General features: G+C 35.4%; 1 protein-coding gene and 1 long non-coding RNA gene across 5 annotated transcripts in view; one reads left to right on the forward strand and one right to left on the reverse strand.

Moving 5' to 3' along the window:
- EPHA6 (EPH receptor A6) overlaps positions 1–25253 on the forward strand; it is a 951077-nt gene that overhangs the window by 165565 nt on the left and 760259 nt on the right. For all 4 annotated transcript variants that reach the window (XM_063630562.1, XM_063630563.1, XM_063630564.1 and 1 more), the window contains one exon: positions 4326–4989. In XM_063630562.1, coding sequence (XP_063486632.1) covers positions 4326–4989 — 664 coding nt within the window. The remainder of the gene's footprint in view (positions 1–4325; positions 4990–25253) is intronic.
- Positions 4908–25253, reverse strand: part of LOC134735471 (uncharacterized) — a 97154-nt gene continuing 76808 nt past the window's right edge. The window contains exon 3 of the long non-coding RNA XR_010118614.1: positions 4908–4948. This is a non-coding gene — a long non-coding RNA (uncharacterized lncRNA). The remainder of the gene's footprint in view (positions 4949–25253) is intronic.

Raw genomic sequence — 25253 nt, forward strand, 5'->3', positions numbered from 1 at the left:
ACTCTTTATCCGGTTTGCCAGTCTGTGTCTTTTAATTGGAGCATTTAGCCCATTTACATTTAAGGTTAATATTGTTATGTGTGAATTTGATCCTGTCATTATGATGTTAGTTGGTTATTTTGCTCGTTAGTTGATGCAGTTCCTTCCTAGCCTCAATGGTCTTTATAATTCGGCATGTTTTTGCAGTGGCTGGTACCGGTTGTTCCTTTCTATGTTTAGTGCTTCCTTCAGGAGCTCTTGTAGGGCAGGCCTGCTGGTGACAAAATCTCTCAACATTTGTTTGTCTGTAAAGGATTTTATTTCTCCTTCACTTATGAAGCTTAGTTTGGCTGGATATAAAATTCTGGGTTGAACATTCTTTTCTTTAAGAATGTTGAATGTTGGCCCCCACTCTCTTCTGGCTTGTAGAGTTTCTGTCGAGAGATCAGCTGTTAGTCTGATGGGTTTCCCTTTGTGGGTAACCCGACCTTTCTCTCTGGCCGCCCTTAACATTTTTTCCTCCATTTCAACTTTGGTGAATCTGACAGTTATTTGTCTTGGAGTTGCTCTTCTCGAGGAGTATCTTTGTGGCATTCTCTGTATTTCCTGAATTTGAATGTTGGCCTGCCTTGCTAGGTTGAGGAAGTTCTCCTGGATAATATCCTGAAGTGTCTTTTCCAACTTGGTTTTATTCTCCCCATCACTTTCAGGTACACCAGTCAGATGTAGATTTGATCGTTTCACACAGTCCCATATTTCTTGGAGGCTTTGTTTGTTTCTTTTTACTCTTTTTTCTCTAAACTTCTCTTCTCGCTTCTTTTCATTCATTTGCTCTTCAATCACTGATACCTTTTCTTCCAGTTGATTGAATCGGCTGCTGAAGCTTGTGCGTTCACCACGTAGTTCTCGTGCCATGGTTTTCAGCTCCATCGGGTCATTTAAGGACTTCTCTGCACTGGTTATTCTAGTTAGCCATTCATTTAATCTTTTTTCAAGGTTTTTAGCTTCTTTGCGATGGGTTCTAACTTCCTTCTTTAGCTTGGAGAAGTTTGGTTGTTTGAAGCCTTCTTCTCTCAACTCATCAACGTCATTCTCTGTCCAGCTTTATTCTGTTGCTGGCAAGGAGCTGCGTTCCTTTGGAGGGGGAGAGGTGCTCTGATTTTTAGAATTTTCAGCTTTTCTCTTCTGTTTTTTCCCCATCTTTGTGGTTTTATTTACCTTTGGTCTTTGATGATGGTGACGTACAGATGGGGTTTTGGTGTGGATGTCCTTTCTGTTTGTTAGTTTTTCTTCTAACAGTCAGGACCCTCATCTGCAGGTCTGTTGCAGTTTGCTGAAGGTCCACTCCAGACCCTGTTTGCCTGGGTATCAGCAGTGGAGGCTGCAGAACAGCAAATATTCCTGAACAGCAAATGTTGCTGCCTGATTGTTCCTCTGGAAGCTTCCTCTCAGAGGGGTACCTGGCCGTGTGAGGTGTCAGTCTGCCTCTACTGGGGGTGCCTCCCAGTTAGGCCACTCGGGGGTCAGGGACCCACTTGGGGAGGCAGTCTGTCCATTCTCAGATCTCAGACTCCATGCTGGGAGAACCACTACTCTCTTCAACACTGTCAGACAGGGACATTTAAGTCTGCAGAGGTTTCTGCTGTCTTTTGTTTGGCTATGCCCTGCCCCCAGGGGTGGAGTCTACAGAGGCAGGCAGGCCTCCTTGAGCTGGGGTGTGCTCCACTGAGTTCCAGCTTCCCAGCTGCTTTGTTTACCTACTCAAGCCTCAGCATTGGTGGGCGTCCCTCCCCCAGCCTTGCTGCTGCCTTGCAGTTCAATCTCAGACTGCTGTGCTAGCAATGAGCGAGGCTCCGTGGGCGTGGGACCCTCCAAGCCAGGTGCGGGATATAATCTCCTGGTGTGCCATTTGCTTAAACCGTTGGAAAAGCGCAGTATTAGGATGGGAGTGACCCGATTTTCCAGATGCCATCTGTCACAGCTTTGCTTGGCTATGAAAGGGAATTCCCTGATCCCTTGCGCTTCCTGGGTGAGGCAGTGCTTCGCCCTGCTTTGGCTCACACTCGGTGGGCTGCACCCACTGTCCTGCCCCCACTGTCTGATGAGCCCCAGTGAGATGAACCTGGTACCTCAGTTGGAAATGCAGCAATCACCCGTCTTCTGCATCACTCACGCTGGGAGCTGTAGACTGGAGCTGTTCCTATTCGTCCATCTTGGAAACAGCCCCCAGAATATAATTCTTTACTCCTACATAGGAGAGTAAAGGATGTAGTATAGACATTAATAATAATGTATATGAATTCCCTGAGAAGTGAAATCAATTCTAATTATAAATGTATTCAAAATAAAAATCATCATTGGATGAGTACTTTAGATGCTTTCCTATGAGTAAAATACCTAGATTTTTAGACATTGATTTTGACAGTTTAAAATTATATCATATTTTTTACTATTATCTTGGTTCACAGTTACATTTAGAATGATTATATTGTGGTTCCAATGAGCTGTGATAGTGCTGGTTTGCCTTTAAGTGTCCTCCGAGTAACATAAGACCCATTATACATTAGGATGAAAGGCATTTAGATGGGAAATTTCATGTATATTCCCATGAGATTTTTGAATCACCCCTGATAAAAAATGTTTGTATTTTGTAAAATTAAATATACAGTTCAAAGGAACTCATTGTTTTCTCTGGAAAACGCCCTCTGAATTTCAAGCAAGAAATTTGCAGAAAATATTTTTTGGATAAAGATTGTGTTTAAGTTTGCATGATGGATAATATAAATTATTCTGGAAATTTACAGTAGATAATTAAAAGTACTTTGTGTCATAATAGTCCTATATACTGAGGAAAATAGGCATTCTGTTAGAAACTATACTAATGAAATTCAACCAGCCTTGATTTAGTAACTCTCTATAGCCAGTTAAAATAAGAAACTGCAAACAGAATTGTTAAATAATCTTATTATAAATAACTGAAGTATGTTATCAACCAATAGAACCCTTATTCACTATAGCAAACCATTTGTCATTTTCAGTATAGTCTAATGATAAACTATGATGCCTAGCATGTTTTCCCAAAAATGCTATAAGGTTACCTGAATGTTTTTCTTGTATTGAAAATGATCAATTATAACTATACAAATAAAATGGAGTTATAATCTAAATTTACAGTATAGAAGTATGCAATATTAAATGAATAAATATTGATAATATAAACTGCTTTCAGGGTACCCAAATATTTTTATTAAATCCCTTAAAAATGGACAAAGTCTTTCTATGCAATCAAGTGGCAAACTGCTTGTACATAAACATACAGAAGTGAAAATAATCCAGTGATCTAGCTCAGAGTAAAAGCCAAAGGGCTTAAAATGCTTAATAAAGACTTTTGGTTTGGCTGCTCTCTGACCCTCTGTTCTTATTATCTAGTGTGCTTTCAGTGCCCACTTATGCTGTTCCTCAAATATACCTGTACAGTCTTGCCTCAGGTTATTTGTATATACTGCTTCCTCTTTGCAAGTTTCACTATCTCATCTCTAAGGCAATGCTTAAATGTCACTACCTCAGTAAGGCCTTTTCTAGCCACCCGCTTAAAATTATAACCCTCTTCTTAATCTCCTTGCCCCGTTTTTCCCCATTGTACTTTCTACCATATTATTTAGTTTTACTCATTTCTACTTTTTAATTGTCTCTCTTCCCTCTAAAGTAAGCTTTATAAAGGCAGAGAGTTTTTGTTCAGCTTATTAACTGCTGTATTTCCAGTGCCCAGGGTATGGGAATGCCTGATAAATATTTATTGAATAAGCCTAAGGCCTTATCCATGTCTGTTTTCTATTGAAGTAGTCATATAAATATTTAATTGAATATTGGCAAAGAAAACACACCACAATTTGTGGCAAATTGGATATGCGGAAAGATGGGAAACCCAAAGTGCATTTTTTTTATATTAAGTTGTTCTGATAAGATAATGGATGCTATTTAATGTTCTTATAGTATGCCAGGAACTACCTGAAGTGCTGTACATGTATTTATCTAATTTACACCTTACAACAACCCTGTGAAGCAGATACTATTATCAGCTCCTTTACTGTTGAGGAAACTAGAGATTAAATAAAGTTGTCATGCAATTAATGTGTAGGAAGGCAAGACAGGACAGCTGATGCTAGAACCTGTACTTTTAACTAAAGGCTCATGGTTAAAATGCTGTTCCATTGATGCTTTGAATAGCTTCATTTGTATCCTTTTAATTCATTTTTATTTTGGTAAAACAAAAAAATTGTAAGTAATCATTTCTGTTTAATCGCCGTGGTTTAAAATCACTTAATTACTTTTTTCCCTTTTTGCAGTGGGATGCCATCACTGAAATGGATGAACATAATAGGCCCATTCACACATACCAGGTATGTAATGTAATGGAACCAAACCAAAACAACTGGCTTCGTACAAACTGGATCTCCCGTGATGCAGCTCAGAAAATTTATGTGGAAATGAAATTCACACTAAGGGATTGTAACAGCATCCCATGGGTCTTGGGGACTTGCAAAGAAACATTTAATCTGTTTTATATGGAATCAGATGAGTCCCACGGAATTAAATTCAAGCCAAACCAGTATACAAAGATCGACACAATTGCTGCTGATGAGAGTTTTACCCAGATGGATTTGGGTGATCGCATCCTCAAACTCAACACTGAAATTCGTGAGGTGGGGCCTATAGAAAGGAAAGGATTTTATCTGGCTTTTCAAGACATTGGGGCGTGCATTGCCCTGGTTTCAGTCCGTGTTTTCTACAAGAAGTGCCCCTTCACTGTTCGTAACTTGGCCATGTTTCCTGATACCATTCCAAGGGTTGATTCCTCCTCTTTGGTTGAAGTACGGGGTTCTTGTGTGAAGAGTGCTGAAGAGCGTGACACTCCTAAACTGTATTGTGGAGCTGATGGAGATTGGCTGGTTCCTCTTGGAAGGTGCATCTGCAGTACAGGATATGAAGAAATTGAGGGTTCTTGCCATGGTAAGAAACATTTAAATAATTTATCTTGCATTTAAATGATTCAAAAAAGTTTTATTTTTTAAATTAACAAATAGTAATTGTACATATTCATGGGTGTGTAGTAATGTTTTGATACATATAATGTATACTAATCAGATCAAAGTAGTTAATATATCCATCATCTCAAACACTGATCTTTTCAAAATGATGATTTATTAAAAGTAAATGTTATACATTTATTTCAAATAATACATTTTTGAGTAGTATACTTGATAATTAATTGTGAAAGCAATTGATTCATATTAACTATAAGAAAATTGCTGTCATTTTTCTCCTGGGAAAGGTATGAGAGTGTGCCAAAATGCTTTCAGTAAAGTAGTTAATATGAATTGCTGTATCTGCCTAATTTTTATAAAGGAAAACAGCATCAACAACAGCAACAAAAAGCAATGAGATTCAAAATAGTGATTTCCCTGCTGTTCACATTTTTACAGTTTATAGAAATACGACATTGAAAGACAGTTAGCAATAATTATTTCTATCGTATTGAATTATAATACTTGAATTGTACTTAAATAGAATTATATTTAAATAAATGAGGGATTCATGTATATTTTATTTCAAAAATGTGTAAGCTAGTTTATATGGGTATTATGTATGATGTTTGGTGGTTGAATATTGACCTGATCAGAGCTTAATTAATCTTTTGCTATTATTACATAGAATTTTTCACCATATAACACATTAGCTTTTCGTTTTAATAGTAGTATTTGTGTGACATCTAATTGTCAGGAAATATTAACATCACAAAATGCTAGTTAACTTTAGAACTTTACCTTTCACATTGTTATAACAATGAAATACCTATAATTTTCATGATGAAACATTTTTCACTTTTTATGTAATTCATTTTATGAAGGCTTATTTACCTAATAAGTATATACATTCAAAAGTTTTATATACTCCCCAATAAAGAGCATACATTTGATTATATTTAGATTTAGGACTCATAATCAAAACACAAATATAGAAAAAAAATTATTTCATGGTAAATAGTAATATACTGGAGATATTTCCCTCTCAATGATAACTTCTTAAGAGGGTGTTTTCTATAGCACCAGCTTGAGTTTATTGATTTCTTTGTTGATGTTATATTCACATTCATTAAAAAGGATGAGAATAAATAAGAAAAACATATCTGTATGCATATAAGGGTCATGGATAATATATGTGAAGTTTTAAAGGTTTTATCTGTTTATAAAACACTTGGGTTCTTGACTCTTGAGAAGTTCACTCGAGCTGCCAGTGATGATTATGTTTTGTAACTGGAGAATATTAATATTTGCATGAGAAGTCCATAGTATATATTTTACAAAGCATGAGTCAGCTTTCCTGTGCTTTTAATCATTAAAGTATGTTTCATTCAGGTTTAGTAATATAGGTTTTCAATATAGTTTATCAAAATTTTTATTCACTTATAACAAGGATTTATAATGGAGAAAAATTAAACCATAAATTATCCTGGAGTTAGGATCTAAAGATATTTTACATTGTAAAGTGCATATATTAGTTTGTTCTCATACTGCTATAAGAACTTCCTGAGACTGGGTAATTTAGGAAGGAAAGAGTTTTAAATGGCTCACAGTTCCACAGGCTTAACAGGAAGCACTACTGGAACACCTCAGGAAACTTACCATCATGGCAGAAGGCGAAGGGGAAGCATGTATGCCTTATCCTGGCAGCGGAGGAGAGAGAGAGAGAAAGGGGGAAGTGCCACACACTTTCAAACAACCAGATCTCATGAGAACTCACTATCATGAGAACAGCAAAAAGGAAGTCCACCCCCATGATTCAATCACTTCCCACCAGGCCCCTCCTCCCGAATTTCAAGATGAGATTTGGGTGGGGACACAGACAAACCATATCAGTGCACTAAAGGAAAATTTATACATATGAATAATTATCCAGTTAAGTGGAGAAGACAATAAGATCTAAGGATAAAATGTATTACACAGAGTAACCATGTAGTTTTTTTGGTACAGACATGTAATATGTGTAATAATCACATCAGTTTTACCATATTTTAAATTAGGTAGAAAGCCATTACTTGGTAAAAATAATACAGTTTTTTAAATATTTGAAGAATTATTTAATCTAAGAATTTATGTGATTTGCTATTACTAAATATTTGTATTTCTTTATGGCATTTACCACAGAATTAAAGTAACCAACTGTAATGTTTAGATATTTTTTTACTTAATATGCTTGCTGTGAAATTTTATTCTTATTTATATGCCTGAAAATTTCTTCTATGATTTGGCAAAGATAGTTTTGGACAAATGATAAGCAGCATCTGTTTATCTAGAGCTTCTACTTCTGTGTTTTTATGGCTTGTTATCTTTATTATTCTTTATCTGATTGCAGAAACATGAGGGAGTCAGTACAGAACATTTGTTCATCACCTTGTAGTGGGTGGCAGAAATTGGAAGAATTAAGTTTGAATTCTATATCTATGGCTTACAAACCTCAAAATCAAGTGTTTTTTTAAATTTATAAAGTAGTGGTTATAATCACCTAAAGATGAAATACATGTAAAACTATTAACAACAAGCAAACATGCCTGACTCTAATTAAATATAATGAATTGCTATCTATAAACAAAAGAAATGTCAGAGTGGATGTGGAGACTACATTATTTTAAAGATATATGTAGTGCACTACCACCAGTGTTCATTTTAGAGTACTTACTTTTATGTGTGTTCTTGATGTTGCATGTTGCCCCTTTCTTTCCTCTGATGAGAATTTTATCATTGCTTTTATTGCCATCTATTCATAACTTTTCTCACAAAAAAACTCTGAATTACATATAATCAAAAGGTCAAACTAATTCAAACTTATATGAAAAAACTATAGTACAAGTAGAAAAGTGACCACATATAAAATAGGAAAAGAAAAAATGAGTATATCACTATTTTTCTTCTCGTCTATTCTGTGTAAAAAATTAATTAATCTACACTATTGATCTTTTTTTAGAGACAGGGCCTTATTCTGTCACCCAGGCTGGAGTGCAATGGTGCGACCATAGCTCATTCCAACGTTGAACTCCTAGATTGAAGCGATCCTCCTGCCTTAGCCTCCCAAAGTGCTGTGATTGCAGGGGTGAGCCACTGCTTCCAGCCCCAAACTATTGATATTTTTGGGCATTTACTATTTCTTAATCACTTTCTTCAGTGGTAGAGATAAACATAAATAAGGCATATGTTTCTGTTATCCATTGCTATGAGACAAAACAGCCCAAAATGTATTAGCTTAAAACCACAATGATTTATTATTTTTCAGGGCTCAGCTAGGTAGTTCTGCTTAATGTACAATAAACAGCCATCACTCATGTAGCTGAATTCCACTGGGAGCTTGACTTGAGTTGGAATGTCCAGTATAGCCCCTCATCTTCCAGGGCCTTTCTCTCTGTGACCTCTCATCATTTAGTATCCATCCCAAGCTTTCCTGGAGCGTAGTTGCTGGCTTAAGAGGGAGTTTATTCACATAACCATCTGTAAAATGAGTATCTGAGGAGGTAGCACAAGAGTGAATACCTGAAAGTTTATTTATAGGGGACTGCCACCATGACAATATATTATTTTACAGTCTTCTCTCTGGATTCTCCTGATTAATGTCCCTTCGTCGTGCACAAAATTTCACACCCTCCCAAAAGTTTATCTTATTAGGACATCATGTTGAAGTCCAAAATAGCATGTTGAAATCAGTTCCAGATTCAAATGAAGTTTCATTGCTAAAATCCCTGTTGATCTGCAGAACTAAGAACCTAAAAATAAGTTATTGTTCCCTACACACACAACACACATGGAACAGGGGCAGGATAATTGGAAAATTTTCTCCCATTCCAAAAGGCAGGGAACACAACAGTCACTGGTCCATTGTGCTTGTGAAGTGCAACTGGTGTTTTCAAGGTTCCTGACTGGAGGGGCAGAGAATGTTTTCTGATTAGAGCCCACTTCTGCTCCCTGTGATTGGTTCCCTGTGTCTTTTGGCTTTCTTACTAGTATCTTGCCGCTGCACTCTTAGTCATTCACTCTGTTTATAAGAATTGCCCACGTGCTAGTTGCTAGTTTCAACAGCTGTCTGGAAACCTCTTTAATTTGATCAACAATGTTATGAAGTGATTTTTCTCTCTTCCAAGCTATCACAGGCAGGATTATTGCCAAACGCTCAGTACATAACATGTGTTGACCTTTTAGTATCCCTATTAACAATTTCTCTACTGATCTTCCAGCCTCTACTCACAGTCTCCACGCTATTCTTCAGCCTTTACCATCTGTTCAATCCCAAAGCGAATATCACAAGTTTTAACTTTTTGTTATGGCAACACCCAATTATTTGCTTGCAGTTTCTACAATCTGGAAATCTGGATGAAGTTCACTGAGTCATTCTTTTCCTGTCTTATCTGAGGTCATTCATGCAACTGCAGTTATTTGGAGGTTTAACAGAGCTGCATGTTTAAGATGGCTTCACTCATGTATAATGCCTCATCTGTTTGTTTGAGGTAATGTTGTATACTGTCTAAATCCTGGTAACAATTTTAGTACGTTTTATTTCAGGAAATTATTCTAGTTTTTTTTTTCTTTCTGATATATGGATTCTAAGGGGTTACTCACCTTAGCATTCAAGGAATTGTATATTTTGACCTTGTCCTGTTCTTTTGTAACCTCAGCAAATTCTGTCCACTATTCTGTTTTTTATAACTTTTGAACAATCCTTGTGTTTTTGTATCTTTTACCTTTTTTCATATTTTACCTAGCTGCTTTTGTACCCTTTTCTTCTTTTTCTGTGATGAAATTGTATTTATTCTTCAAGACCTAACACAAATGTCATGCCTCTGGGTCTTCACAAAGTTATTATCACTCTCCTCTGTGCTACAATTTGTGCTAATTATTTGTGTATCTGTTTCACTAGGGCTGTCAGATAAAAGAAGTGTACTTAAAAATCACACAATGTGAATGATCACAAAGCACTGAGTAGTTAAAAGTGCAGCCTGTTGGTGCTCCTGTGGAATGCTCTGTTTCTTCTCATTTCTGTGAAATAGGTAAATTTTCTTGAGAGAGAGTTGTAGTATTTTAGATCTGGAAGGCCTTAGAAAATATTTTTATCCATCATTTTATGAATCAGGACACTAAATTACTGAGAACAGAATTTAATTTCCTGGGGCCACAGAGTAGTAACTAATGTTAGATTGAGAACAAAGCCCAGATATGTCTCAATCTGGCGTTTGTGTGTTTCCCTTCCACCTATCCCCCATTCTTTTTTTTGTTTTGTTTTGTTTTGTTTTTTTATGAGACAGAGTCTCTCTCTGTCACCAGGCTAGAGTACAGTGGCGCGATCTTGCCTCACTGCAACTTCCGCCTCCTGGGTTCAAGCGATTCTGAAGCCTCAGCCTCCGGAGTAACTGAGATTTGTTGGACAGGATAGTCTCAATCTCCTGACCTGATCTGCCTGCCTCGGCCTCCCAAACTGCTGGGATTACAGGCATGAGCCACTGCTCCTGGCCCCCTATTCTTTCTCACTCTTTCATTTCCTCATTCCAGACATCCATGCCCTCACTTTGATGCTTTAATGTTTCCTGCCTGCCAGACCCAAAGCACAGGAGCCCTAAGTTTCTCATTATTAATTAGGCCTGCTCTGCCTTCTATTTCTCTTCAGGAGTCTAATGTGGACACTGTTGGAGCAGGATTTAAGCATCACTTTTGAAATTGATGCTGCTGAGGATGATGAAAATATATATAGATATGGATTCATCTGGAACTTTGCTTTTAGAGATGATAAACAGGAAAAATTACAGTGAGGCTTTAGGGATTTTTGTAATTTGCTTGAATGAATTTGAGACCTCTTGGTCAGCTATGCAATTAAGACACAATAAGCTGATTTAAAATAGAATAAATCTGTATCTAGTCATACTCCATATCTAATGAATGATGTATATTTAAATTGATGTATATTTAAATTGCATTTAAATAACTTGTTAGATATTTATCCTAAAAGTTGTACTACTGAATGTTTGAATTTGTGATTCCTTTTTGCATAATATTGTTAAGGCATACCTATATCCAAATTCTAGAAGCACAAAAGAGAGCAGTAGACTTTTACTCTTGCTGTATGAACCAGGCTTAAATAGATAGAAAGATTATATTAAGCATGTTTGCTAAAATTTAAAAGCAAACACAAATAATTTGGGTTGCTTTATTATACATAGTAAGCAATATTTTAGTCTTCTTTCAAATGTCAGCTGATATTTCATAACTATTTTAATTTTATTTCATAGATTCATAATTAAGACTGTCATATTGGGCATGTTGATGTTACAGATTTAACATTGTTTTAATTTATTCTACTTAATGTCAGACTTTTCTAAGGTTTTGAATTTAAAAGTAACATTGATTTACAAAGTATTATGCTAATTTACATCAAATGGTCTTTCAGTTTATATGTCTAGGACTATTTTAGCACTATGGAAGAAATAATTGAAAACAACATGCAAAATTGAATGCAATTTTTGTTTAGTTACACGAGTTCTGAAGTGGCATGAATCCCTAATAAGCTCCTCTTAAACATTAATTTAGAATAAATCTCATTAAGGTAGTGGTAGTTGTACTTAGAGATATTAGTTTGTGTTTAAAATTTTAGACCTGCTGAGAATATATATATATGTATATATATATATATATAGCAATAATGCCTTCTTTAAGCCTGTAAGTATCACTCAATATAACTTAACAAAATACTATTTGTCTATGAAAATTAAAATTGTGAAACACTAGGCATAATTAAAAACCTTTATTCTGCCTAGAAATATGCTTTAAAACTTTTTTTCTAGTAGTGCATTACTAGAAACTTTTTTTCTAGTAGTGCAAATTCAGAAAGAAAGCATGGTGGTGGCAATTCTCAGACCATTGCATTATTGTTCACAGAGGTGAATGGAATATACGGGGCCTTTAGTGACATTGTATTGATTTGATCTCTTGAAGAGTGTTGTTATTAAGGCTTCATGGCACAATCCTCTGCTGCAGTTCAGAAACATTTATGCTGTGTGTTTATGATCTTCTGTCTAATCATGTTATCAGAGATGACTGTGCAAGCAGAGAGCATAAAGAAATGTGAGATACCAGGATTTGCTGGTATTAAATAAGGGAGTTTGAGGATATGATGAAAAGCTGAAAGGTAAGATTGGGATCAGAAAAAAAGGGCAGATTTATTGGACCAGGTAGTATTTTCACTTTCTAAAGATTCTCACACACTAAATATAAACTCTTATAACCTTCAATTCCAAACAAAGCAGCTTTTTCGTGAAGCAATTCCAGACTTTCATCTATCTTGAGAAGAATATGAAATCAAGAAGCTTGAGAAGTCTAAAAATAGAAGGTATTATTTCCAAGCAAGAAAGGATAATGTTGAATAATTACAGGCATACCTCGGACATATTTCAGGTTCAGTTCCAGACCACAGCAATAAAGCAAATATCGCAGTAATGCAAGTCACATGAATATTTTGATTTCCCAGTGAATATAAAAGTTATATTTACACTCTATTATTGTCTATTAGGTTTACAATAGCATTGTATCTAAAAACAATGTACATGCTTAATTTAAAAACACCTTATTGCTAAAAAATTGCTAACGATCATCTGAGCCTTCAGCAACTCATAATCATTTTGCTGGTGGAGAATCTTGCCTTGATATTGATGGTTGCTGACAGATTAGGGTGGCAGTTGCTGAAGGTTTTGGTACCTGTGGCAGTTTCTTAAGATAACACAACAATGAAGTTAGCCACATCAGCTGACTCTTTCATGAAAGATGTCTCTGTAGCATGCTAGGTGCTTAATATCATTTTACCCAGAGTAGAACTTTCAAAATTGGAGTCAGTCCTCTCAAACCCTGCTGCTGCTTTATCAACGAAGTTGCAATAATATTGTAAACATTTTGCTGTCATTTCAGCAATATTCACAGTGTCTTTACTGGAATTAGATTCTGTCTCAAGAAACCACTTTCTTTGCTCATCCATGAAGGGCAATTCCTGATGTTTTCAAGTTTTATCATGACATTGCAGCAATTCATTCATATCTTGTCTCTACTTCTGCTTTTTCTCTTGCTATATCCACAACATCTGCAGTTATTTTCTGCATTGAAGTCTTGAACCCCTCAACGTCATCCTTGAGGGTAGGTGTTAATTTCTTCAAAACTCCTGTGATCGTTGATTTTTTTTTTTTTTACCTCCTCCTATGAATTGCAGATGTTCTTAATGGTATCTAGAGTGTTGAGTTCTTGGTAAAGTATTTTCAGTTTACTTTGCCTGGATCCACTGGAGGAATCACTATGGCAGCTATAGCCTTAGAAAATATATTTCTTAAGTCATAAGACTTGAAAGTTGACATTTCTCTGTGATTGATGGACTGCAGAATGGATGTTGTGCTAGCAGATATGAAAACAACATTACTCTTCCTGTGTATCTCCATCAGAGCTTTTGGGTGACCAGGTGCATCATCAGTGATCAGTACTATTTTGAAAGCAATCTTATTTTCTGAGCAGTAGGTCTCAACAGCAGGCTTAAAATTCTCCATAAACCATGCTGTGAACAGATGTACTGTCATCAACCTTTGTTGTTCCATTTATAGAGCATGGGCAGAGTAGATTTATCATAATTCTTACTGGGTTTAGGATTTTCAGAATGTAAATGGGCATTGACTTCCACTTAAACTCACAAGCTGCATTAGGTCCTAACAAGAGATTCAGCCTGTCCTTTGAAGCTTTGATGCCAGGCAATGACTTCTCCTTTCTAGTTACAAAAGTAGTAGATGGCATCTTCTTCCACTATAGGATTGTTACATCTACATTGAAACCCTAAATGTGGCCACCTTCATCAATGATTTTAGCTAGGTCTTCTGGATAACTTACTGCAGCTTCTAGACATCATCAGCACTTGCTGCTTTACCTTGCATTATTATCTTATAGAGATGGCTTTTGTCCTTAAACCTTGTGAACCAACTGCTGTTGGCTTCCAATTTTTATTTTGCAGCTTCCTCCCCTCACTCAGCCTTCATGGAATTAGAGAGAGTTAGGGTCTTATTCAGGATTAGGCTGTGACTTAAGGTGTTATGGCTGCTTTGACCTTCTGTCCAGATCACTAAAACTCCTTATCAACAATAAGGCTGCTTTGCTTTGGTATTCATGTGTTCACTGGAGTAGCACATTTTATTCCTTGAATAACTTGTTATTTGCAATCACAACTTGGCTAACTCTGGTGCCAGAAGCTTAGTTTTCACCTATCTCGGCTTTCAAGGCCTTCCTCACTAAGTTTAATCATTTGTAGCTTTTGATTTTAAGTAAGAGAAGTGTATGTCTTCTTTTCACTTGACCATTTGGATGTCATTGTAGGGTTATTGGCTTAATTTCAATATTGCTGTGTCTCAGAGACCCAAGGAGACAGAGAGAGAAGGGAGAATGGCCAGTGAGTGGAGCAGCTGGAACACACCGTATTTATTTATTAAGTTTTCTGGCTTATGTGAGTATGGTTTATGGTACACCCCCAAAATAGGGTAGGGACATTGAAAATCACCAATCATACAAAAGTAACATAAAAAATCATTGATAATATCTGTTATGGTGACCTGTGATATAGGATCTACATAACATGTAATAAGGATGTAAAAGTTTGAATTGCTGGAATTACCAAAATTACCAAAATGTGATATGGAGACATAAAATGAGCACACACTTTTGGAAAAATGGCACCAATAGCCTTGCTTGATGCAAGGTTGCCACAGACCTTCTATGTTTAGAAAATGCAATATCTGCAAAGTGCAATAAAGTTCAGTAAAACAAGACATGCCTGTATATTATAGTTTGTTCTTTGTTATGATTTATAAAATAGGTTAAAGTGCAAACCTACTTGAAATTATAATTTTAGCAAATTATTTTACACATATTTAATACCAAGTTTAGTCCATATTTTATTCCGTTAACTTGAAGACTATATTGAAGTCATATTCCTATAGGGCTATAGGGCTGTCCTTAATTTAAAAAGTCAAATTTATGTAAATAAATTTACATACATTTCTATGGGAGCATAAATTTATTCACTATCTCTGTATTCTTTCCAGACATGACTTACCATGTTACCCATGTCACCCACTGAAATGGCTCCTTTTCATGTGAATTCTGCCTAGAATTTTAGTTCTACCTTTTAAACAAGTGAAATTAATATGTATATATGTGCAATAGTTGGATACATCAATTTATAGTAACAGTTTTTGTACCTTTCATTTTGTCTATCATTATCTCCTTTCCTTTGGGTTCAAAAGTATGTCTTTTGGTAGTTCTTTTGATAAAGTTCTATGAGCAATTAAGATTTTTATTTAATGGATATTTAAGAGTAGCTTTATTTTTTCTCTCCCTCTTCAATGATTGTTTATTTAGATGTAGAATACAAGATGATGATTTTTCTTCAACATTCTGAAAATGTTATTTCCCCATCTATGAGAATCTATTGTTGCTAATGATCTGCCGACAATTTAATTGTCGTTTCTTGGGGGATTATGTATAGGTTCTGTATTTTTGGTTTTTAGTTATATCTGATGTGTCTGGGTGTGGATGTATTTTTTTCCTACTTTTCATTCTGTGTTTCTAACCTGAGAAAGAGAGAGACAGAGAAAGAGAAAGAGAGAGAAAGATTGCTTTCTTTTATTCTGTATTTCTAGAATTTTTATTAAATATGTTTGTTGGAAACTTTCAATTTATCCTGTCTTTGAAATAATCTTTTGAATATTTAAATCTCAGCAGTAATTTCCAGGTTTAGAATTTTCACTCTGACTATGCCTAGTTAAGAGTTTACCTCATCTGTTGAGGTATCTTTATCTTCACTAGTTTTAGTTGTTAACTTTTTCGTTCTTACTTTTTGTTTCATTTCTGCCTACTTTGTTACATAATTCTCTTCCTCTTTTATGGTTATTTTATTCTAGATATATTTCAAGGTCCCATTCTAATTGATTTGGATCAAATTAATCTGATTATTTAGTGTGTTGCCTACATTTCTAAGCATTTGGGTCTATCATGTACTTTGGAATTGTAGTAGGCTGACTTTCTGGAAATTTCTTATTTTGCTGTCTGATTTCTGTTACCGTGTCATTAGTTTTTTTATTTGAAAAGTTTGTGATTATACCAACCCAGTTCCCTAAGCCTTAAATAGAGAAAATTTAAGAGGCCTAATAAATTTCCCAAAGAATTCAGGTTAATATTCCTGGTTGACAGGTAGTTCTGCTTCATGCAGTAATTCAGGGATCCAGACTTCTTGCCTTTAGTAAAGCAGACATCTCTTAAAGCCTTGTAGTTGTCTGTATCCAGCTCAAAGATTAGAGCAGACTTATGTCCTTCTTAGTCAACTCATATTTGAAGAGTCACATATCATTTCCTATCACATACCAACAATGGCTGCAGTATATGGCCACACATAACACAAATAGAGGGAGTTGCTATTAAATGTTGTTCCTAGCTCAGTAGTCACTTTCCACAAACAATTCTCTGCCGTGGAAGAGGAAGACCAAATTTTTCTAGACATTTGGTCATCTCTGCAACAATCTGTCACTTTACCAACAAAATGTAGATATTGATCCTCATGTATCTGATAATGCACAGTTTTCTCCATCAGGCTCAAATAATCCCTGAACCCCTAAAATGAATAAGCATAACACAGGCTGTCAGAGCTGATTAGCCACCAGTAACTACATGGTCATGGATGACAGAAGAATCTCACAGATAGTGGAGTTGAAGGTCATTGAGAACAATGACACACACCATTTAATCAGTGTCCATATCTTTTGGAGAGCTTCATACTACAGTCTACCCAAAAAGATTTTCCTGTTTCTTTTCCTTCCAGCTTTCAACCCAGCTAATTATTGACTGAACCCATCTGTTCCTGGAAATATTAATATATTGTTAAATGTGTCAAGTAGCAACCAAGACAAAGAAATCATAGCTGTTGGCCAGCCTTCCAAGTTATTGCATGTTAAAGTTTTACCAAAGTTATTAGTATTGTGTAATACAGGTTTTCATCTATCCAAAGCCTCCTGTTACACATCACCTGTCCCCTGATGGCTAAGTTAATGTCACTTATTTTAGAGTTTTGTTATGGGTCTATTCCAATTACCATGTGTGTATTTATAAACATACATACACACACATATAGCCATATGTAGCCACTCATATATAGCCATATATATGTATACACACATACACACGCATATATATATATATATATGTGTATGTATATATGTTAGAGTTAAAATATTATTTAAAAGCTGAGGTAACAGATAAAAATTTCAAAGTCCAGAGCCTTACAATGTAGAAGTTAGTTTTTCATTCACGTTACAGTCTAAGGTTTGCTTGTTGTTGAGGGCTTTCCATCATACACAAAATAAGAGAACTGTGCATTTTCTTTAGCTCTGTTATCACCTGTAGATTTGTTGTTATCTGTATCCAATGAGTAGAGGATATATGTATCCAAGAAAGAGAGCATATATAGTATACAAGTGCTTCTTAAAAAACTTGCCATAGAAATGACATGTATGTAATCAACAAGGTAAAGGTTTTTAGTGTAAGGTTAAATATTGTCATGTCAAGTAATTATGGTAATCAGGATTTTTCTTTTTTGAACAGTAGGCAGGTAGTAAGCTAAGCTATATACACATAGTGTATATATCTTAGCAATGTAGATTAAATCTGGGGCCTGATTTTTAGATTTTTAGTTGTGTCTTCTCTGGCTACAAAAGGCAAAACATTTCTTTACAGCCTTTCTAAATCTCTGGTTCTCTGAGGATATTTTGATCTGAAAGATTAAAGCCCAAGGCTTGTTATTTTTTTTTCTGTAAACTCTCCAGCCCAGTCAGAAATAGCCATATATATATATATGCATGTGTGTTTGTGTATGTATGTGTGTGTGTGTTTCATAAAACCAGGTATAAACCGAACTAAGTATGCCAAATTAATTTTTATAAATTCAAACCTTATTCTCTTTATACAGAAATAAATAGTATTCAACTATTTTGAAGAAAGTGTGATTCTTTTCATATAGAAACTAAAAATAGCAACAGGGAACATTTGTGGTAAACCTTCTGCAATAACAATTCATACATTATTTGAAGAATAATGTATTTTACATAAATACATTCAAATTGTTTTTAAGATATCTTGTCTCTTGTAAGAAAATCATCTCAGATGTGGACATAAACTCGGATGTAACTTATGGTGATATTGGAGGACATTCCTTTTTTTTATTTTTATTTTTATTTTATTTTATTTTATTTTTTATTATTATACTTTAGGTTTTAGGGGGAGGGGGGAGGGACAGCATTAGGAGATATACCTAATGCCAAATGACGAGGACATTCTTAATATTTTTGAGTCCTTTGAGACAATAACTTTACAAAAATTTAAGGAATTACTGGTGTTCTCAGTTATTCATGTGGCCTTTTTAGGAAATAATACTTTTTGTACTCAGTTTTTTCTTCCTTTTAACATGTGATACTATCAATTGAAAATTTGACTTTTATAAATAGTTCTCCATTATGATATTACGAAAACTTCTGGTAACAAGTTATCGTTTTCAATCTGAAATTACTACAAACTATTTTTTTAGAATGAGTATCAATAAATAAATAAATAAATAAATAAATATTATTACTGGAAATGGTAGTCTCAGTTTTACAGGGAACTATAGAGTAGTGGTAAATTTAAAGAGATGGAGATGTTCGGTTTCAAGTCACTCTATACAAGGACTATCAGCATGAAAAGAAGCATGCTGTACCAACAATAGATGGGAACTTTGGGACCGTAAAAACAAGCTCTGCTTTTCTGCAGCAATGGACAGAAAAAAGCATGATTTATTCCCATTATTGGACAGTATCAAAAGTGACTGCCATGAAAATGATGAAAACCTCTTGAAAGATGGAAACACTGTTCTGTTGGACAGAGATAAACAAATATTGTCTTGGATAGAATTCTTTAACTAGGATTATGGTATATTTGGTCTTTTTAAAAATAAATGACTAATATTCTAATTTCTTGGTTTTATTTCTATTCTTTTTTAAAAGTAAACTACTCTTCAGGATTGGTTATTTTTTACTGCCTCATAATTAAAGAGCCTGTATTCTTTATCTCTGTGTTTACAATTAAATATTTTTAATAAAATCAAATGTAAAAATTGTGTTAATTTGTAAAACATTGAAGATTCTCTATTAATTTAATAATTGCATTATGACCAGAAGGACTTTCCTCTTGAAGCCTAATTTTATGTGGGTGCATTTATATATAGATTGCTATTATGAACTAATTCACCATGGAGATGAAGTATTAATATTATATGTATATAATTTTTTAAATTAGCCTATAAAATAAATAGCATACCTTACTTATGTAAATATTTTTTATTTATGAGGGTTTTTTTTTTCAGAAGTTCTCTTTCATCTATTGAGGTGACCATAAAATTTTTCTATTTATCTATTCATGAGATACGTTATAATAATATCTTTCCTTAGAAGACCAATCTATGGTTTAATGAAGTTAGGTTATTTGGCCTTGATGGATTGTTACCTTAATATTGAATTCTATGTATTTTCTTTAATTTATTAAAAATTGGGATGAGGATATTCTGTTGAAAGCTATGAAGTATAAATATGTTTTGAGTGACATAAAGAATATAATAGTTATATATACTATATTCTTGGATAGGAGTTGTAAACAAGTCAGACTCAAAATTCTTACTGTTTTTGCTACTTTGAATTCAGCCAAAACGGTGCTCATTTTGTATAAAATAACAAGTGCATTGCAACATAAAGGAATATTTAAAAAGAACAGTAAACTAGAAGAGTATTCTTGGCAGATATTAAAATGTGTTTAAAGGAATATATTTAAAATACATAGTATTAACTTCCAAAGATAAATATTCATCAATGTTACCAAGAAAAGAGCTTAAAAATAGACTAAATTACATGAAGTAGTAAAACAATGGTGAAATAGAGTTTATTAATTAATGGGAAGAATAGACAGATTGTTTAATGCCATGGTTGTTATGTTGTAGGGGTTGATAATGGGGAGAAGAAACAATGATCATTTGGACATAGGGTGAGTATTGCAATTTCTTTTCTTTTCTTTTTTTTTTTGGAGACAGAGTTTCACTCTTCTCGCCCAGGCTGGAGTGCAATGGTGAAATCTTGGTTCACTGCAACCTCTGCCTCCTGGGTTCAAGAGATTCTCCTGCCTCAGCCTCCCAAGTAGCTGGGATTACAGGTGCACACCACCATGCCCAGCTTATTTTTGTATTTTTAGTAGAGACGGGGTTTCGCCATGTTGGCCAGGCTGGTCCCGAACTCCTGACCTCAGGTGATCCTCCCACCTCGGCCTCCCAAAGTGCTGGGATTATAGGCCAATTTCTTAACTAAGCCCCGGAAGAGTCACTCTCACAATTAAATGTGAGTTGAATGTTGGAAATTAGCAGCCATTGTACCTTAGTGGAGAGATATATTTGGGGAAAAGAGAATTCCCACAGTTTCTTGTTGCTTTAAAATGAAGCCTAAGGCAAAGTTATAATAAAATGAGGCTTACTTGTAGGATACAAATTAGGATTTTCATGAAAATTTATAACTGTAATGAAGCAGTTAACTTTTTAAAAATGATTTGCTTTCCTATTTGTTTCTTTTTTTCTTTATTTCTTCTTCTTCAAAAAGAAAAGGGGGGATAAATGTGCAGAACATGCAGATTTGTGACATAGGTATATTTGTGCCATGGTGGTTTGCTGCACCTATTGACCTGTCCTCTAAATTCCTTCCCCTCACCCCCCACCCCACAACAGGCCCCAGTGTGTGATGTTCCCCTCCCGGTGTCCATGTGTTCTTAATGAATGTTCATCCCCCACTTATGAGTGAGAACATGCAGTGTTTGGTTTTCTGTTCCTGTGTTAGTTTGCTGAGAATGAGGGCTTCCAGCTTCATTCGTGTCCCTGCAGAGGACATGGTGTCATTCCTTTTTATGGCTGCATAGTATTCCATGGTGTATATAGGTACCATGTTTCTGTTATCCAGTCTATGATTGATGGGCACTTAGTTTGGTTCTATGTCTTTGCTATTTTAAATAGTGCTGCAATAAACATATGCATGCATGTGTCTTTATAGTAGAATGATTCATATTCTCATGGGTATATACCCAGTAATGGCATTACTGAGTCAAATGGTATTTCTGGTTCTAGATCCTTGAGGAATTGCTATATGTCTTCCATAATGGTTGAACTAATTTACATTCACACCAACAATGTAAAAGCATTCCTATTTCTCCACAGCCTCACCAGCAACTATTGTTTCTTGACTTTTTAATAATCGCCATTGACTGGCATGATAAGGTGTCTTATTGTGGTTTTAATATACATTTCTCTGGTGATCAGTGCTGTTGAGCTTTTTTTTCATATTTTTATTGACCACATACATTTCTTCTTTTGAGAAGTGTCTGTTTATGTCCTGTGCCCACTTTTTGATGGGGTTGTTTGTCTTTTTCTTGTGAATATGTTTAAGTTCCTTGTAAATTCTGGATATTAGACATTTGTCAGATGAGTAAACTGCCAAAATTTTCTCCCATTCTGTAGGTTTCCCATTCACTTTGATGTTAGTTAATTTTGCTGTTCAGAAGCTCTTTAGACTAATTAGATCCCATTGATCAATTATGGCTTTTGTTGCAATTGCTTTTGGCATTTTTGTCATGAAGTTTTTGCCCATGCCTATGTCCTGAATGGTATTGCCTAGGTTTTCTTATAGGGTTTTATGGTTTTTGGTTTTACATTTAAGTATTTAATCTATCTTGAGTTATTTTTTGTATAAGCTATAAGGAAAGTGTCCAGTTTTTCCAGCACCATTTAATGAATAGGAGATCCTTTCCCCATTGCTTGTTTTTGTCAGGTTTGTCAAGGATCAGATGGTTGTAGATGTGTGGTGTTATTTCTGAGGTCTCTGTTCTGATCCTTTGGTCTATATGTCTGTTTTGGCATCAGTACCATGTGGTTTTGGTTACTGTAGTCTTGTAGTACAGTTTGATGTCAGGTAGTGTGATGCCTCCAGCTTTGTTCCTTTTGCTTAGGATTGTCTTGGCTATACCAGATCTTCTTTGATTCCATATGAAATGTAAAATAGCTTTTTTTTCCTAATTTTGTGAAGAATGTCAATGGTAGTCTGATGGGAATAGCATTGAATCTATAAATTACTTTGGGCAGTATGGCCATTTTCACATTATTGAATCTTCCTATCCGTGAAGATGGAATGTTTTCCCATTTGTTTATGTTCTCTCTTATTTCCTTGAGCAGTGGTTTGTAGTTCTCCTTGAAGAGGTCCTTCATATCCCTTGTTAGCTGTATTCCTAGGTATATTATTCTCTTTGTAGCAATTGTGAATGGGAGTTCATTCATGATTTGACTCTCTGCTTGCCTATTGTTGATGTAAAGGAATGCTTGTGAGTTTTGCACATTGATTTTATATTCTGAGACTTTGCTGGAGTTGCTTTTCAGTTCAAGAGGTTTTTGGGCTGAGATGATGGGGCTTTCTAAATATAAAATCATGTCATCTACAAACAGAGACAAATTGACTTCCTGCCTTCCTATTTGAATACTCTTTATTTCTTTCCCTTACCTGATTGCCCTGGCCAGAACTTCCAATACTATGTTGAATAGGCGTGGTGAGAGAGGGCATCCTTGTCTTGTGCTGGTTTTCAAAGGGAATGCTTCCAGCTTTTGCTCATTCCATATGATAATGGCTATGAGTTTGTCATAAATAGCTCTTATTATTTTGAGATGTGTTCCATCAATACCTAGTTTATTAAGAGTTTTTAACATGAAGGGATATTGAATTTTACTGAAGGCCTTTTCTGCATCTATTGAGATAATCGTGGTTTTTGTCTTTGGTTCTATTTATGTGATAGATTACATTTATCGATTTGGGTATGTTGAACCAGCCTTGCATCCCAGGGATGAAGCTGACTTGATCGTGGTGGATAAGTTTGTTGATGTGCTGCTGGATTCGGTTTGCCAGGATTTTTGCATCAATGTTCATCAGGGATATTGGCCAGAAGTTTTCTTTTTTTGTTGTGTCTCTTCCGAGTTTTGGTATCAGGATTATGTTGGCTTCATAAAATGAGTTATGGAGGAGTTCCTCCTTTTCAGTTGTTTGGAATAATTTCAGAAGGAATGGTCCCAGCTCCTCTTTGTATTTCTGGTAGAGTTCAGCTGTGAATCCGTCTAGTCCTGGGCTTTTTTTGGTCGGTAGGCTATTAATTACTGCCTCAATTTATGAGCTTGTTATTAGTCTATTCAGGGATTCAACTTCTTCCTGGTTTAGTCTTGGTAGGGTGTATGCGTCCAGGAAGTTATCCATTTCTACTAGATTTTCTAGTTTATTTGCATAGAGATGTTTATGGTATTCTCCGATGGTAGTTTGTATTTCTGTGGGGTCAGTGGTGATATCCCCTGTATCATTTTTTATTGTCTTCTCTGTCTTCTTCTTTGCTAGTCTGGCTAGCAGTCTATCTATTTTTTTAATTTTTTCAAAAAAACAGCTCCTGGATTCATTGATTTTTTGGAATGTTGTTCGTGTCTCTATCTCCTTCAGTTCTTCTCTGATCTTAGTTATTTCTTGTCTTCTGTTAGCCTTTGGATTAGTTTGCTCTTGCCTCTCTAGCTCTTTTAATTTTGATTTTAGGGTGTCAATTCAAGATCTTTCTAGCTTTCCGATGTGGGCATTTAGTGCTATAAATTTCCTTCTTAACACTGCTTCAGCTGTGTCCCAGAGATTCTGGTATGTCATCTCTTTGTTCTCATTGGTTTCAAAGAACTTGATTTCTGCCTTAATTTCATCATTTACCCAGGAGTCATTCAGGAGCAGGTTGTTCAATTTCCATTAAATTGTGTGGTTTTGAGTGAGTTTCTTAATCCTGAGTTCTAATTTGATTACACTGTGATCTGAGAGACTGTTTGTTATTATTTCAGTTCTTTTGCATTTGCTGAGGAGTGTTTTACTTCCAATTATGTGGTCGATTTTAGAATAAGTGCCATGTGGCACTGAGAAGAATATATATTCTGTTGTTTTGGGGTGGAGAGTTCTGTAGATGTCTATTAAGTCGACTTGATCCAGAGCTGAGTTCAAGTTATAAATATCCTTGTTAATTTTCTGTCTTGTTCATCTGTCTAGTAGTGAGAGTGGGGTGTTAAAGTTCTCCACTGTTATTGCGTGGGAGTCTAGGTGTCTTTGTAGGTGTCTAAGAACTTGTTTTATGAATCTGTGTCCTCCTGTATTGGTTGCATATGTATTCAGAATAGTTAGCTCTTCTTGTTGAATTATTGCCTTTACCATTATGTAATGCCCTTCTTTGTCTTTTTTGATCTTTGTTGGTTTAAAGTCTGTTTTATCAGAGATTAGGATTGCAATCCCTGCTTTTTTTTTTTCTTTCAATTTGCTTGGTAAATTTGCCTCCATCCCTTTATTTTGAGCCTGTGTGTGTCTTTGCACACAAGATGGGTCTCCTGAATACAGAACACCGATGGGTCTTGACTCCATATCCAAATCGCCAGTCTGTATCTTTTAACTGGGGCATTTAGCCCATTTACATTTAAGGTTAGTATCATTATGCCTGAATTTGATCCTGTCATCATGATGCTGTTTGGTTATTTTGCATACTAGTTGATGTAGTTTCTTCACAGTGTCTTTGGTCTTTATATTTTGGTATGTTTTTGCAGTGGCTGGTACCGGTTTTTCCTTTCCATATTTAGCGCTTCTTTCAGGAGCTCTTGCAGAGCAGACCTGGTGGTAATGAAATCCCTGAGCATTTGTTTGTCTGTAAAGGATTTTATTTCTCCTTTGCTTAAGAAACTTAGTTTGGCTGGATATTAAATTCTTCATTGAAAATTCTTTTCTTTAAGAATGTTGAATATTGGCCCCCCACTCTCTTCTTGCTTATAGGGTTTCTGCTGAGAAGTCTGCTGTTAGTCTGATGGGCTTCCCTTTGTAGGTAACCTGGCCTTTCTCTCTGGCTGCCCTTAACAGTTTTTTCTTCATTTCGACCTTGGAGAATCTGATGATTATGTGTCTTGCAGATTATCTTCTTGTGGAGTATCTTAATGGTGTTCTCTATATTTTCTGAATTTGCATGTTGGTCTGTCTTGCTAGGTTGAGGAAGTTCTCCTGGATAATATCCTGAAGT

Source organism: Symphalangus syndactylus, chromosome 21, assembly GCF_028878055.3.
Source record: "Symphalangus syndactylus isolate Jambi chromosome 21, NHGRI_mSymSyn1-v2.1_pri, whole genome shotgun sequence".
Classification (NCBI taxonomy): Eukaryota; Metazoa; Chordata; class Mammalia; order Primates; family Hylobatidae; genus Symphalangus; species Symphalangus syndactylus.